The sequence below is a fragment of the Canis lupus genome, chromosome 10, assembly GCF_011100685.1.
Source record: "Canis lupus familiaris isolate Mischka breed German Shepherd chromosome 10, alternate assembly UU_Cfam_GSD_1.0, whole genome shotgun sequence".
Taxonomy (NCBI): domain Eukaryota; kingdom Metazoa; phylum Chordata; class Mammalia; order Carnivora; family Canidae; genus Canis; species Canis lupus.
In genome coordinates, this window is record NC_049231.1 from 1,488,340 (window position 1) to 1,503,122 (window position 14,783).

Genomic DNA, 14,783 nt, shown 5'->3' on the forward strand with positions numbered 1-14,783 from the left:
GTCTGCTCTTTGCACTACTTTTATAAGTGCTGACACAGGCCCTTGACAATCCCAAATCCTGCCCAGAAAGAAAACATGCCTACCAGCAGTGCTCCCCGGCCCTATCACTGCCTTCTGCTGTGTCCCTGTGGCTGCAGGCTGAGCGACACAGGCCACGCTGCTCTGGGTTCCAGGTTTAGGACTGCCTCACTTGTCTGCTAACACGCAAGCTTCATATTCCCAAGCTCAGGAAGGCTCTTAGGAGGGAGATGCGCTTTGATTCAAGACATGTTTGCATTCAGCATGTTCCCTGAGCCTGGGCTTCCTCATCCGGCTCAGGATACGGGGTTCATGTCTCAGAAATCTAAGTCACTAGTGGCCTCTCTAGGGGAGAAGAAGGCAAAGAGCACAAGGTCCCCTCCCGCTGTAGAGGGCCTCTGGGGCAGACCGGTGTTCAGAAACTAATGGGGTACCTGCCCCCAGAGGTGGAGAAAGGAGAGAAGGGACGGGGTGGGGGGTGGGGGGTGGAGGGGGTGGGCACAGCAGCACAGAGGCTGCCCCCAGTTGCCAGGAGGGTCGAGAGGAAGCGCTTGGCCAAGCGGGTCTCAGCAGTCACCACCCCCCGCTCCGTGGAGATGGCCTGTCCCCAGCCCTGGGTGGTGCTTGCATCCCGCCCCCCACGTCTAGAATCCCACACGTGGCCGCGGCCGTGTCTGGGGGGTGGGCAGGGCGCCGAAGCTGCCCCCGGCAGACTAAACAGGGAGGCCCCGAGGTGGACACAGGCTGTGCGTGGGGGGGCTTCAGGCTGACGCAGAAGCCAGCACTTCACAAGAGGAGGCGCACAGGGCTGGGGCTGGGGAGCCTTCCTCAGGGCACCCCAGTGTCCTCTGACAGGGTTGGGCGCTCGTCCCTGCCCCCACACGCTGGGCCTCTCCCAGAAAAGAGGCCCGGGAGGGAGGGGAGTCATGGGAGGCTCAGAGGGATACTGAGGTTGGCTTCCTTGGGCCTCTTGGTCCACGTGGCTCTCCTGCCCTCTTGCTGGCCCTGAGGCAAGGCCCCTCAGGAGGCGTCAGTGTTGGTGTCCCTCAGAAAGCACGCGCAGAAATCAGCCACCTCGCTGTTGCACAGCTCCCGACACTCTGAAAAGACATCTAGCTGTGGTCCCAACCCTCTTGAACACCTGTCCCCAAGGGCCCGCAGCACGGCTGGATCATCACTGTTTGGGGGAAGAGAAACGGTGGAGATCCGGAAGCTCCAGGAGAAGGCTGAAGCGATGACTTCATGCGAATGAAGCGGGTGGGCCTCACTCCGCGCACGCCTGGAGCCCTGAGGCCGCACAGCGCCCCGCGGCCGCCAGATGAACGCGTGCGGACCTAGGTGACTCTGCCGCACCCCACTTTGCTCTCCATTTTCACCTGCGGTTCTCACGTTGGCCGACCATCTGAGAGTCCCCACAGCCTCCATTCCCTCTTCTTCACCACGGCGGAGACTCAGGAGGATCTCGTGAGTCCTCTCAACTCCGGCTCTTGGGGAGTCTAAGCACCCCTGTGTTGTCATCAGGCTGCAGCCCTAGGAAGTGGAGGCCTCCAGAAACACTGGAGAACTCAGGACTCCTTTCTGCCCAGCATGTTAGGTGCTCGACAAAGGTTAGTAGAAACTGAATAAATCTAGAGTCAGCAAGGGACCATCAGCACATGGACAGAGGCCCCCGGGAGGAGGTGACAGAAACCAGGAAGTGGGGGGCTCCTGAGGGAGGAACAGAGGCCAGGAGATGGATAGGAAATTGCAGAGCCAGGAAGAGCCGAGCCAGTTTCCCAGGGGGCCTTCAGCCTGCAGTCTCTCCAAGCCTCTCTTCCTTGCACTGACCTTGCACACCTCCACATACACTCTCTTGGGAAATCACAGGGAGGAAACAGTTGTCCTTCATCTTGTGGAGGCAAAGACAATTCACCTGCACTTTCTCAACCCCCACCCAGGTCATCCCAAAGGGATGTCCCCCAAAGGGGACTTTGCCCTCACTCAAGAAATTTCCCAGAATTCCAAAGGCTCAGTCCCTTCCATGGAAGTGTAGGCCATACCCCACTTTTTTTTATCCCAGCCCCATCCATGAGAGATGCTTTTTTTTTTTTTTAAGATTTATTTATTTATTTATTTATTCATGAGAGACATACACAGAGAGAGAGAGAGGCAGAGACACAGGCAGAGGGAGAAGCAGGTTCCATGCAGGGGGCCTGACGCGGGACTCGATCCCAGGTCTCCAGGATCAGGCCCTGGGCTGAAGGCGGCGCTAAACCGCTGAGCCACGTGGGCTGCCCATGAGGGCAGTCATTTTTAACACTTTGGACATCATGGACCCTTTTGAGAATCTAAGAAAACTCTGCCCCATAAAAGTGACTTAACACAACATATGGGATTTTGAATATACTTTTTGGGGAGTTCACAGACCACCTAAAGCCATTAGGTGCCAAGAATCCAGGTCAAGAATCCCTGTAATAAGGGCTTACTGAAATACTAGCAGTGGGACTCAGGCAATTTGTTTAACCTCTCTGTGCCTCCTGATGTGATAGAGACCTTGTCTATGATGGTGGCCACCTCGTTAAGCTGTTATGGGGATTAGATGAGGTGGTACACGACAGCCAAACTATGGAAAGAGCCCAGAGGTCCATCAACAGATGAATGGATAAAGAAGATGGGGTGTGAGTGTGTGTGTGTGCACACACACACTTACACCCCGGAATATTACTCAGCCATCAAAAATGAAACCTTGCCATTTGCAAAGATGTGGATGGAACTAGAGGATATTACGCTGAATGAAATAAGTCAGTCAGAAAAAGACAGTTACCATACGATCTTACTTATATATGAAATTTAAGAAACAAAACAGAGGATCATAAGGGAAGAGAGGAAAAAGTAAAACAAGATGAAATCAGAGAAGGAGACAAAGCATAAGAGACTCTTTTCCAGAGGAAATAAACTGAGGGTCGCTGGAGGGGAGGGTGTGGGGGGACGGGGTAACTGGGTGATGGGCATTAAGGAGGGCACGTGGTGTAATGAGCACTGGGGATCATATAAGACTGATGAAAAAAATAAAAATAAAAAAAAAATAAAAAAAAGACTGATGAATCACTGACCCCTACCGATGAAACCAGTAATACATTACACATTAATTAATTGAATTTAAATAAAATTTTAAAAGAAAGAAATGAGGTGGTACATATCAAGCACCTCGAAAGCATGCTTGGTGAATGATAAGTATGCGATGAATGTTTACTGTTAGTATTACTACATCTCTTTTGTGGTAGTTCGTAGTGGCACCAGGATGTTCTTGACCTTCTATGTAAGAAACACAACACCAAAAAAAAAAATTAAAAATTAAAAAAAAGAAAAAAGAAACACAACACCAGACAACTAAATAGAAGAGGAAGCCAGTGTCCATCCATTTCAGAGGAAAATGGCTCATCATGGTGAGACTAAGGACAGGTATATCTCAGGGTAATTCCACAAGAAGGGATCTCTTCTTCCTCATTCCCAAACAGTGGGAAAGGGACATGCTTATGCCGGGCACTGCACACATCTCATCTCACGCATCCCATACAATAACCCTTATCCTCACTTTGCAAATAAAGAAACTGAGACTCAGAAAGCAAGGTGGTTGCACAAGGTCACACGGCTACCAAGTGGGGGAACAAGGTGCCAAAGCCAGGTCTGGCCCCCAGACTAGTGTTACCGCCACCGTGGCTCAGAGAAGAGTGCTCAAGTAGGAAAGAGCTGAGCAGAACCAAGGACAGGCCCGCGGGACCACATCCTTCTTTGGGAAGCCGGGGAGCCCTTTATCTGGTGCTGTTGGGCAGACGAGGTGTGGGGAAGCTGGCGCAGGAGGGCAGAATGACTTCTGTGGCTGGACGTGGCTTCTGCCCTCGTGACCTCCTGGAAGCTAGGCTGGGGATGGAAGTACCGTGGTTGCCAAGCTCCTCTCAGCCTAAACCAGCCCACAATCCACCTGCCCTCCACACACGAAGGAGGGTCCACGGCCGTGCAGGCCGGCCAAGTGGGGGGATTCCTGGGACAGCCCGCCCAACCCCTCCCTCCAGGGTCCAGGCACAAGCCCTTGGCCCCCACCTGACCCTGGGAAGCTGCTGCTTTTATCTGTGTCTCCAATAACTCCTCCCTGGTACCTTCCTTCCTTTCTGATTGTTGATTACAATGTCTTGTCTACAGTTTTTGAAAAAAAAGTTAGAGGGGGGTAGGAAGGAGAAAGAGCAAATTTCCAGGAATTGTTTTGCTGCTGCTGTTCCTGTTACTTGGAGCAAAGCTATTTGCCACCCCCCACTCCTGCTCAGGTTGGCAAGAAGCCTGGGTCCTGCCCCCTCTGTCTTTCCCTTCCTTCCAATCTCTCTTTCCAGCTGCACACCTCCTCCCTCCAAAGAAAAACACCACATGAAAACTGCAGAGCTGTCACTTATTGCTTCCTGAGGGAGCAGCTTTCCCTCTGTGCCTCTGCCAGGAGGTACCACCGTCATTTCCTCCTGCTGCAAATTCGCATGCATTCAGTGAGATGGGGGAGGGGGGCCCGGGAGCAGGTGGAGATGAGGCCACGGGGAGTGATGTCTCAATGACAGGGGAGAAGGTACGGGGGTGAAAGATTGAGACCCAGGAGACATGAGCTGCTAAAATGCAGTCTTGAGAGGAATGAAAATGGCCTTGAGCCAGAATGTGTAGAGAGAAGAGAGACACAGAACGAGGGTCTTCCTGGAGGGTGCTTGGTCTAGTAGAGCCTCCATCTGCATGGGTCAAAGGCATGGAGAAGGAAGTGAGAATTCTCAGAAGGCTCCCTATTGACAAACAATACCCATAGGATAGAAATCGAGATCCTAAAGAGAGAGAGAGAGTAGAACTGTCTGGAAAAAAATCAAAGTAAACCACATTTTACATCATCATCATAGCTCATCATGACAGATTTCTTGATCAAGGCCGGGTCTGACGTTTGGGTAGAAGTGTGACATAATAAGAAACACATCTGCTCCCTGAGTTCCTAAATCCCTTAGAAAATTTCCTAGATGGCTTCAGGATGGGGACTGGTTCCCAGAAAGACCGAGCCTTGATTAGAAGCTTAGAACTTCCAACCTCACCTCCTGTCCTCCGGGGAGAGGTCAGAGACTAGAGATTAAACTAATAATAGATCATGCCTATGTACCGAAGTAGCCATAAAAATTCCTAAACTATAAGCTTCAGAGATCTGGGCTGGTGAACATATCTCCATGCCGGGAGGCCTATGTACGCCAGCTCCATGGGGACAAAGCTTGGGTGGGACCCTTCCCAACCTCACAACTATACCTCTTTATCTGGCTGTTTATTTGCATCCTCTACAATAAACCAGCAAACAAAGTAAATGTTTCCCTGAGTTTTGTGAACCACTCCAGCAAATTACTGAAGCTGAGGTGGGAGGATTGTGGGAACTTTGTAACCCCGTTGGACAGAAGTGTGGGTGCCTTGGGGACCTGTCGTTTGAGACTGGCATCTAAAGTGAGAACCATCCTGTGGGACCCAGCCCTTAGACCTGTGGAATCTGACAGTAACTTCAGGTTGGTGTCAGAAATGATAGATTTTAGGACACCCACTTTGTGCCCAGGGGTCAGGAAATTGGTTAGTATGGAGGGGAAAACCCTACATGTTTGGTGTCAGAAGTGTTGTGAGTAGAGAAACAGTTTTCCTAGAGGAGGCCTTAAGAAAACTGCAAAGGTAAAAACATCCCCTCTCATGGAGATGGCTGGTGGTGATGGTTGCGCAACAATGTGAACATAGTTATTTTATTATTTATTTAAGTAATCTCTGTGCCCAGCGTAGGGCTTGAATTCATGACCCTAAGATCAGGAGTTGCATATGCTCTACCAATTGAGCCAGCCAGGCAGCCCTTACTTAATGCTACTGAACTGTAAAATTAAAAATAGGGCAGCCCAGGTAGCTCAGCGGTTTGGCACCTGCCTTCAGCCTGGGGTGTGATCCTGGAAACCCGGGATCGAGTCCCACGTTGGGCTCCCTGCATGGGGCTTGATTCTCCCTCTGCCTCTCCCTCTGCCTGTCTCTCTCTCTCTCTCTCTCTCTCTGTCTCTCATGAATAAATAAATAAAATCTTTAAAAAAATTAAAATAGCTAAAATGGGGGCAGCTGAGTGGCTCAGTGGGTTAAGTGTCTGCCTTCAGCTCAGGTCATGATCTCAGGGTCCTGGGATCCAGCCATACGTCAGGCTCCCTGCTCAGTGGGTAACCTGCTTCCCCCTCTCCCTCTGCCCCTGCTCATGCTTTCTGTCCCTCTCAAACAAACAAAATCTTTTTTTTAAAAAATAGCTAAAATGGTAAATTTGATGTTATGTTTATTTCACTACAATAAAAAACTAATTAGCAAACCTTAAAAAAAAAAATCCCATCCCTGAATGGATACACAAAAGGTGGCACAGCCACACGATGGAATATTGCTTAGCTGTGAAGAGTAATGAAGTACAGACACATGCTACAGCATTGATGAGGCTCACAAACATTGTGCAAGTGAAAAAGAAAACAGACACCAAGGTCACACATTGTATGATTCCATCTATATTAAATATCCCTAAGAGGTAAATCCCCAGAGATGAAAGCAGAATAGGCATTGCCAGGGGCTGGGGGAAGAGGGCAATAGGGAGTACTTGATGGGTGTGGGGTTTTCCTTTGGGGCGATGAAAGTGTGAGCACCTACACAGAGGCGGTGGTTACACAACTATGTGAAGGTACCAAAAGCCACTGAACTGTACGCTTTGAGCCGGTTGATACTGTTACGGGCACTTCTACCACACCTGGTCCTCTGCAGCCTCGCCCTGCAGCCCACAGAACATGGGCCCGGTGCCGGGTGGCTCTGCCGTCTGCACCGTGTGGCCTGAGAGGCGACCTCTCTGGGATTCACAGAGGATAAAAAAGCCCCTCCTTGTCCCCACCGGGTATCTCAGGGATCCAATGATTAACTGAGGCAGAGGTGCTCTGAGAAGCAGGAAGCTCTGCTGACACCAGGTGTTCCCCACCACACAAATCCACCGGCCCTGAGCCTTACCCTGTGGCTTGGAAGGAGAGAGAAGCTTGGTGTCTGTCTCTCTCCAGTCGATTCTTTTTTTTTTTTTTTTTCTTATTTTTTGAGATTTTATTTCTTTGTTCATGAGAGACACAGAGAGGCAGAGACACAGGCAGAGGGAGCAGCAGGCTCCAGGCAGGGAGCCCGATGTGGGACTCGATCCCAGGACCCCAGGACCACGCCCTGGGCCCAAGGCAGATGCTCGACCACCGAGCCACCCAGGCGCCCCTCTCTGGACCATTCTTTTTTTTTTTTTAGGTTCTCTGGACCATTCTTGGCCACACCTCATGCTGCTCCCCTCTCCGCATCTAGGAGACTCCCCGAAGCTCAGCCCAGCCCTCCTCCCCAGCCCACCCTGTTCAGTCTTCCCTCTCTGTCTCTCAATTCCCCCTCAGAGCACAAGTGCAGGCCGGGAGACCGGCAAGGGGTGGGTGCGAGCCAGTTGGGAAGGGCAGGGTGGCTGAAAGCGTGGATGACTTTCAGATTTATTTTAGCCTGCCCGCCCCATCCAGTTCTGCTTTCGTCGGAATCGACAGACAGGGGAGTGGGATTCTAAGCCCGCTGGGAGTGGAAAACACACATACGGAAAGCACCTAGCACAGGCCTGGCCCTGTGCTGAGCACTTCACTTTGTGGCCCACTGGATTCTCCCAACACCCCCATTAGTGGACGTTACTGTCCCATTTTGCAGAGGAGAGAGCTGAGGCTGAAGGATGGACATTACGTAGCTAGTGAGTCAGGAGTCTGGGTTTTCAATGCTTGCAGCCCTGACTCCTCCCTGCCACGGGCACACTGGGTCATCTCCTGTGACTTCCCCTCTATCTGGATTGGGGGAAGGCAGGAAAAACCCTGACCCTCTCCCACAGAGCCTCAGCCAGTGATACTGCTTCCCGGATGAGAAGGACGGCCCCGAAGCCCACAGGCAAGCCAGGCCCACGGCCACGGTCCCTCCAGTCTCCTCGCAGCTCCCCAGCAGCCCAGACGACCCTGCGGGGACCAGAAGCACTCCGGGCAGAAAGGCAGGTGGGTGTCTCCCTCTCAGGAGAGAAGGGAATCTGAGCCTGAGGACAACTGGCTTTCATGCATGAGCCACTTATGTCCCCAGGGATAAAATGGGGGGGGGGGGTGCGTGCATGTGTGTGTGTGTGTGCGTGCGTGTGTGTCCCACATCCATAACCCAAATGAGAGAGAGTAAGACTTCCTAGGAAGGCCCACGTCAAAGGGCCAAGGGGTGAAGCACCAGGAGAGAAGTGGAGAGCAGGAACCAGCCTGTGGCTGGAGCTACCGGGGCACCTGGCTGGGGGCAAAGCCGGCCAGGGCGCCACGTACTATTTCCTACCGTCTGAATGTTTGTTTGTTTGTTTGTTTAAAGATTTTATTTATTTATTTATTTTTGAGAGACAGAGAGACACAGGCAGAGGGAGAAGCAGACTCCATGCAGAGAGCCCGACGTGGGACTCCATCCGGGGACTCCACGATCACACCCTGGGCCAAAGGCAGGCGCTAAACTGCTGAGCCACCCAGGGGTCCCCCATCTAAATGTTTAAACTCCTCCTCCTGGGACGCCTGGGGGGCTCAGTGGTGGGGGGACTGCCTTTGGCTTAGGGCGTGATCCGGGGTCCTGGGATCGAGTCCCGAGCCCTGCCCTTCCCTCTGCCTATGTCTCTGCCTCTCTCTGTGTGTTGCTCCTGAAAGGATAAATTAAATCTTTTTTTTTTTAATTAAATCTTTAAAAAAAAACTTAAAAAAGGGACACCTGGGTGGCTCAGTGGTTGAGCGTCCGCCTTTGGTCCAGGGCATGACCCCGGGGGTCCTGGGATCGAGCCCCACCTGGCCTGCTTCTCCCTCTGTGCCTCTCTGCTATGTGTGTTCTCTCTCCCTCTCAAATAAATACATATTTTTGAAAAAATAAAAAGTCATGAATCCCTCTGTCGCCTCTTCAGACCCAGAATCGCTTCCCAAAGCCTCCCGGCCCCTGTGGCCCAGGGACTTGAGACGCCAGCCAGGCGGCTTTCGGGGTGTGTCTGCCCGATGCCCGCCCGGGAGGACGCGGGGCCTGCGCCCCCGGGGGCCGTCACCTCGGCGCCCGCCGGCGACCCTGGGGAGATCCGCAACTGGGACGAGCTGCTCTACTTCTTCAACCACACCCTGCCCGAGTGCCACGTGGAGCTCAGGGAGGACGCGAAGCAAGTGACGCTGTTCGTGCTGTACCTGGCCATCTTCGTGGTGGGGCTGCTGGAGAACGTGGTGGTGATCGGCGTCAGCTGGCGGCGCGCGGGCCGGGGCCTGCTCAGCCTGTACGCGCTGCACATGGCCGTGGCGGACCTGGGCATCGTGCTGTCCCTGCCCGTGTGGATGCTGGAGGTCGCGCTGGACTACACCTGGCTCTGGGGCGGCTTCTCCTGCCGCTTCACGCACTACTTCTACTTCGCCAACATGTACAGCAGCATCTTCTTCCTGCTGTGCCTGAGCGTCGACCGCTACGTCAGCCTGGCGGCCCCCGGCCCGCAGCCCCAGCAGCAGCGGCTGCGCCGGGCCGTGTGCGCGGGGGTCTGGCTGCTGGCGGCCGTGCTCCCGCTGCCCGAGGTGGCGCACATGCAGCTGCTGGACGGCGCGGAGCCCGTGTGCCTGTTCATGGCGCCCTTCGAGGCCTACAGCGCGTGGGCCCTGGCCGTGGCGCTGTCCACCAGCGTGCTGGGCTTCCTGCTGCCCTTCCCGCTCATGGTGCTCTTCAACGTGCTGACGGCCTGCCGCCTGCGCCGCGCCGGGCGGCCCGAGGGCCGGCGCCACTGCCTGCTGGTGTGCGCCTACCTGGGCGCCTTCGCCGCGTGCTGGCTGCCCTACCACGCCACGCTGCTGCTGCTCACGCTGCACGGCACGCACGTGTCCCTCCACTGCTACCTGGTGCACCTGCTCTACTTCTTCTATGACATCATCGACTGCTTCGCCATGCTCCACTGCGTGCTCAACCCCCTGCTCTACAACTTCCTGAGCCCCAGGTTCCGGGAGCAGCTGCTGAGCGCCGTGGTCCATTACCTGCCCAAGGCCCGGGCCCGGGCCCGGGCGGACAGGCGCGCCTCCTCCTCCTCCTCCTCCTCCTCCACCCAGCACTCCATCGTCATCACCAAGGAGGGCACCCAGCCCACCGCAGCCGGCGCCCAGGCCCACCCGGGAGGCCCAAACTAGCCCCGCCCTCCCTAGGGTCTCCCAGGAGGCCCGGAGAGCCCGGCTCCCAGGGGGGTAGAGAGCTGGAGGCCGAGGTGAGGGCGGGGGCGGGGGAAGGGTCCCAACACTCCTGGTCGACCTTGAGTGTGTCCCTCCCAAGAAATGGAGATGGGGAGGCGAGGCGGCGGGGAAGAGCGGGGAACAGGCCTTTGGTGGCGTCTGCCGGGTGTCCCGGTCCTCAGGAACATGGTGAAATAAATTACCCAGACAGCCACGACTCTGGCTCCTTCCAAAATCTGTACTTCCAGCCGGGACAGGCCAAAGAGACGCTGGCAGAAACCAGACGCACTCATTTCAACAGCCACCCTGGCCCGAAAGAGTGTGCTCCGTAGGGACCTCACACAGCTTTCCTTTTGTGTTTGTGCACTTGCCGACGCCCCCGCACACTGCGCAGGCTGGGGGGACAAGGGATCAGAGGCCGAGGAACGAGGAGGCGACGCAGGACATTCCCTAGCATCCTCAGTGACATGGTAAACAGAGGGAGTGAAGCACAGGGCTGGGTCCCGCCCTCTGCCCCCACCCAGATCCTCTCCCCTTCATCCATCCTGCTTCCCTCCCCACGAAGCAGAGGAGCCAGCCCACAGTCCACGCTCCTCACAGCCCACCTGCCCCTGCCTTCAGATCTAGGACGTTTCCAGACTCCCAGGAAGAGATGCTCTTGGAAATGCACCATCCCTCCCTTTCTTTCCAGATCGTGGGCAAACATCAAGGGACATCCATCTGAGAGCAGACCTTGGGACGGCCAGCAGCAGGCCCTGACACACGCTCTGTCCCTCAGCCCTTGTCCCTGCACGGGATGGGGAAGTAGAAATTTCTGAGCCAGTCACAGGGCAGAGCTCCAGTATTCCAAGTCATTCCTGACCCTTCAACTTCATCCTCCCTGGCCAGGGTCTTTCCATTAATTTTCCCGTCCAGCCACTTACTTCTAGTCACACTTGTCCTATAGATAAGAAAAGAGGTCTTCAGGTTAACAAGTAGGTCTTCTGGAAAATACTCATTTATCAGTTTGGGAACCTAAGAGCATGTCCAGGAAGGAAAAACCTATGAACAGGCCCCAGCCCACTAGTTCCAAGTCCTTGGCCTCCTAATCCCACCTGTGGAGAATGAAGGGTTTGTGAACGTAAGCACTGGGAGCCTCTGTCCTGATCGTGCACGCGGTATTTCTGGAATGTTTCACTTGGAGTAACCACTCACTGATCTGGGGCGCCGTCCCCTCTGTTCTTAGAAATCTGAAACCGTATTCATCAGATGCATTAAACATGTGCTCCGATAGTGCATGTGCCCGTTTGTCAGGAGCACAGTGGGAGAGACCCCGACAATCTTGCTCATTGTACCCCAATCTGAAAGGGTCTCAAGCGATACACAGCTGCTCTGTGGCACAGAGCCGAAGGCTTTTTCAACCAGGACAGTCCGGGGTGTGACTTGGGGTTGCAGTAAGGGCTAAACCCAGCAACACAGAAGATGCACTACAGACATTCCTCCTTTGTGCTCATATAAAAACCAAGCCATAATCGAATGTCCTTACTACTCCCTCCACTGACTTTAGGCTCCAGAAGTTTCCTAAAGGGAATCCAGTGTCACACGTGTCACATCCAGGTTGCCTCAGAGGCCAGCCCCCCGGGGGCTCACTCTTCTGATTTCTCTGGCAGTGGGTTACAACCCTAGGCCGCATGAATGCCTCCTTAGGGCCTTGGGAGGACAGAGGCCCAGCTCTGCTCACTACAGCAAGGCTGTTCCTCCGCTCAGCACTCACCGAGCACTGACAGGCACCAGCCTGGCCAGGGGCTGAGACCACATGGCCCACGTCACACCCCAACTTCTGAGGTCTACCTCCTTCTCTGTGGAGTTACATTTGTTGTCGACCTCGTGGCACTGGCAGGACCATCTGAGGCCGGACCTCGAGTCCACCTAGATAGGAGCAGAGTCCACTACTCTCTGTGCCAACCCAAGATCCCCTCGGGGAGGCTTCCCCTGGAAAGGGTGGGTTATTGACTTGATTTGCCACTAAAAACAGGTCAACAGGTTAAACCTGGGGAATTCCAGCTACAGGAAAGGAAACTGTGCTACCTGAAAGAATCTTGGCATCGGGGACGCCTGGTGGCTCAGTCGGTTAAGCGGTTGCCTTTGGCTCAGGTCATGATCCCAGGATCCTGGGATCAAGCCCTGAGTCCGGATCCCCGTTCAGCAAGGAGTCTGCTTCTCCCTCTCCCTCTGTCCCTCCTCTCCACTCGTGCTTGCTCTCTCTCAAATAAATAAAATCCTTAGGAAAAAAAAAAAGAAGAAAAAATAAATAAAATAAAATAAGAAAAGAAAAGAAAAAGAATCCTGGCACCTGCTGAGCAGAATGCTGCTACTACCAGGTGTTGGGCCCTGACCTTCTGAACTCAAGGGATAGCATAACCCCAGTCATAGGAAAAGAATTCCCGTTTCAAATTTCCTTTTTTTATTCTAAATAAAAACCACACTTTGTGCCAAACAATGGAATATAAAAGAATCAGATGTACAACGATTTTAGACATCTACTATTTGGGAAGAGAAGTTTACAAAATATACAAAACTTTACAGCAATAGATAGTAAACACTTAAATATTAGGAGGTCAGTACTTATTAATTTAATGGAAGGAAGTTAGACGTCAACAACTCTTGGTTTTATAAGAGACTTTCGCTAGTGGAGGTGGGAAGGGGGTTGGACTGGACAGGGGCAGGGTGTTAAAGAAACATCGAAATCAAAACAGTTTCATTTTCATTCTGATGTTAAGTTTTACGAAGAGTGATCACCAACGGTGTGTGTGCCCTGCACGTCCCGGGTCTCCGTGCGGGGCTGAGGCAAAAGGACACGTGGGGGCCTCCAGATGGCACAGACTTCTCCGCACAGCCCACTCCCACGCCAACAAAATCAGTGTCCACCTAGAAAAGGATTTCAATTCACTTCCAACGTTGAGTAGTCTCAGGGATAGGGCATGGCAAGAGGCCAGAGACGAAGAAAATTCATCAGTAGCAAAACCTGACTGGGGAGAAGGTAGTTAAGCCCAGAGGTCTGTCCTGGAGACAAAGGGGTGCTGATGGGGCAGAAGGGAAGAAAGTCCAAAAGAACTTTTACCCATTTCCTGGTTCTTAAGGGTCACCGGGGCCCAACCCGCACCTCCTCTCTCTCCACCTGGCCGTGAACTATAGAGACCCCCTCAGTCTTAAAACATAGAACCAAATACTAAAATACAGCAGAGCTTCCCGGGGGGCACAGTGGCATCAGCGAGCCACCAGGGGGTCACAGGAAAAGCGGGAGACGGGTCCCCTCCCGTGGCCACAGGCAGCCTCTGCTGTTGATCCAATGCGCCACACGAGTATCACCTTCTGCCCTTAAGAAACGGGTTGGGAATAGCCTCGTGCTTGCTTTAATGCTCTACAGTCGCCACCTTGAAATTCTTCATTTTTAAACAGAGGGCTCTGCAAATTATGTAGCTGGTCCTGAGTGCAGAACAGGAAAGAGGAAACAGGGAGAAGACGAGACATTCAGGGGACAGACAGAACCTCAGAATGACACAGCAGGCTGCTAAACCGGGCTCCCGAGGCACAGGGGGCCCCACAACAGGGGGTTGACAAAAATGTTAAAAACCCAAGATATAACGAACACCTTCGACCAGGTATCCCCAGAGTGCCCTTTGCCACAATACCAAGTTTCAAGTAAAACAGTTGAGAAAAGGGTGAGCTGGAGGCAGAGGCAGCAAACATGGACCCCAAGCAGAGGGAGGGGTCGGGGGCGAACAGGGGGACAAGCAGAGGAACAGGGTTCGGTCAGTGAGCCTCACGAGCTACTGACCTGCTACATGTCTGATTGCAACCAGCCAGGCCACCCTGATCAACCAACCACGTGGCCTCAGGAGGCTCAGGGGGTGCAGTTTTTTTTTTGTTTTTTTTTTGTTTAGTGTTTCGGGGGCAAAGGTTCAAGGATTTGCTTTTTTGGTTTACTGGCAAAAGGGAAAACTTCACAGTTTCGGATTAAGTACACAGACTACCCAGCATCCAAGATGCCACCTGCTAAGGAAAAGGGTTTCTCTGGCATGCTGACGCACTCGCAGCCACCTGGCTGGGTTCCAGTAAGTACCGCCTCTCTCAAACCTGACCACTGAAAAATCGGTCCTCATCGACGGTCTGGGAGGAATCACTTAGACTCGAGAAGCTTAGCAGATACTGGACTGTGGTCCCTTGCACGTTCTCCTTCTTAAATTCCCAACGGTCAGTGTGGGCAAGAAAGGGAGAAGCCCGTCAGGAATGAAAGGGCTCAGCACTGCTTTCCTGCCAGGAATAGGGTGTAGACGGTGAGAGGTGGCCACTCGTACAAATCCCTTCGTGTACCAGTCACCAGAGAGCCACGCACCCCAAATGGGAGGCTTCCCGACTTAGGGCCAGGGAGGAAGGCAGCCAGTCCGACGGGGACGGAGCTCTGGCTTGCCTGTGTATCTCAACAGAGCTTCCCAAGTTTAGGAA

General features: G+C 53.5%; 1 protein-coding gene across 3 annotated transcripts; it reads left to right on the plus strand.

The window, feature by feature from the left end:
• The first annotated feature begins 7,862 nt into the window (after nt 1–7,862).
• On the plus strand, nt 7,863–12,506 carry GPR182 (G protein-coupled receptor 182). Of its 3 annotated transcripts, XR_005365289.1 has the most exons (4): nt 7,863–8,096; nt 9,017–10,333; nt 10,693–10,768; nt 10,990–12,506. XR_005365289.1 is itself a non-coding variant. In XM_038549742.1 (2 exons), exon 2 carries the CDS (start codon nt 9,105–9,107, stop codon nt 10,257–10,259), a length of 1,155 nt encoding a protein of 384 aa, XP_038405670.1. In that variant the 5' UTR covers nt 7,863–8,096; nt 9,017–9,104; the 3' UTR covers nt 10,260–10,515. The 3 variants fall into 3 exon arrangements, 1 of the variants encoding a protein (XP_038405670.1); XR_005365288.1 differs by having other exon boundaries at nt 10,693–12,506; XM_038549742.1 differs by lacking the exons at nt 10,693–10,768; nt 10,990–12,506 and having other exon boundaries at nt 9,017–10,515.
• The last annotated feature ends 2,277 nt before the right edge of the window (nt 12,507–14,783 follow it).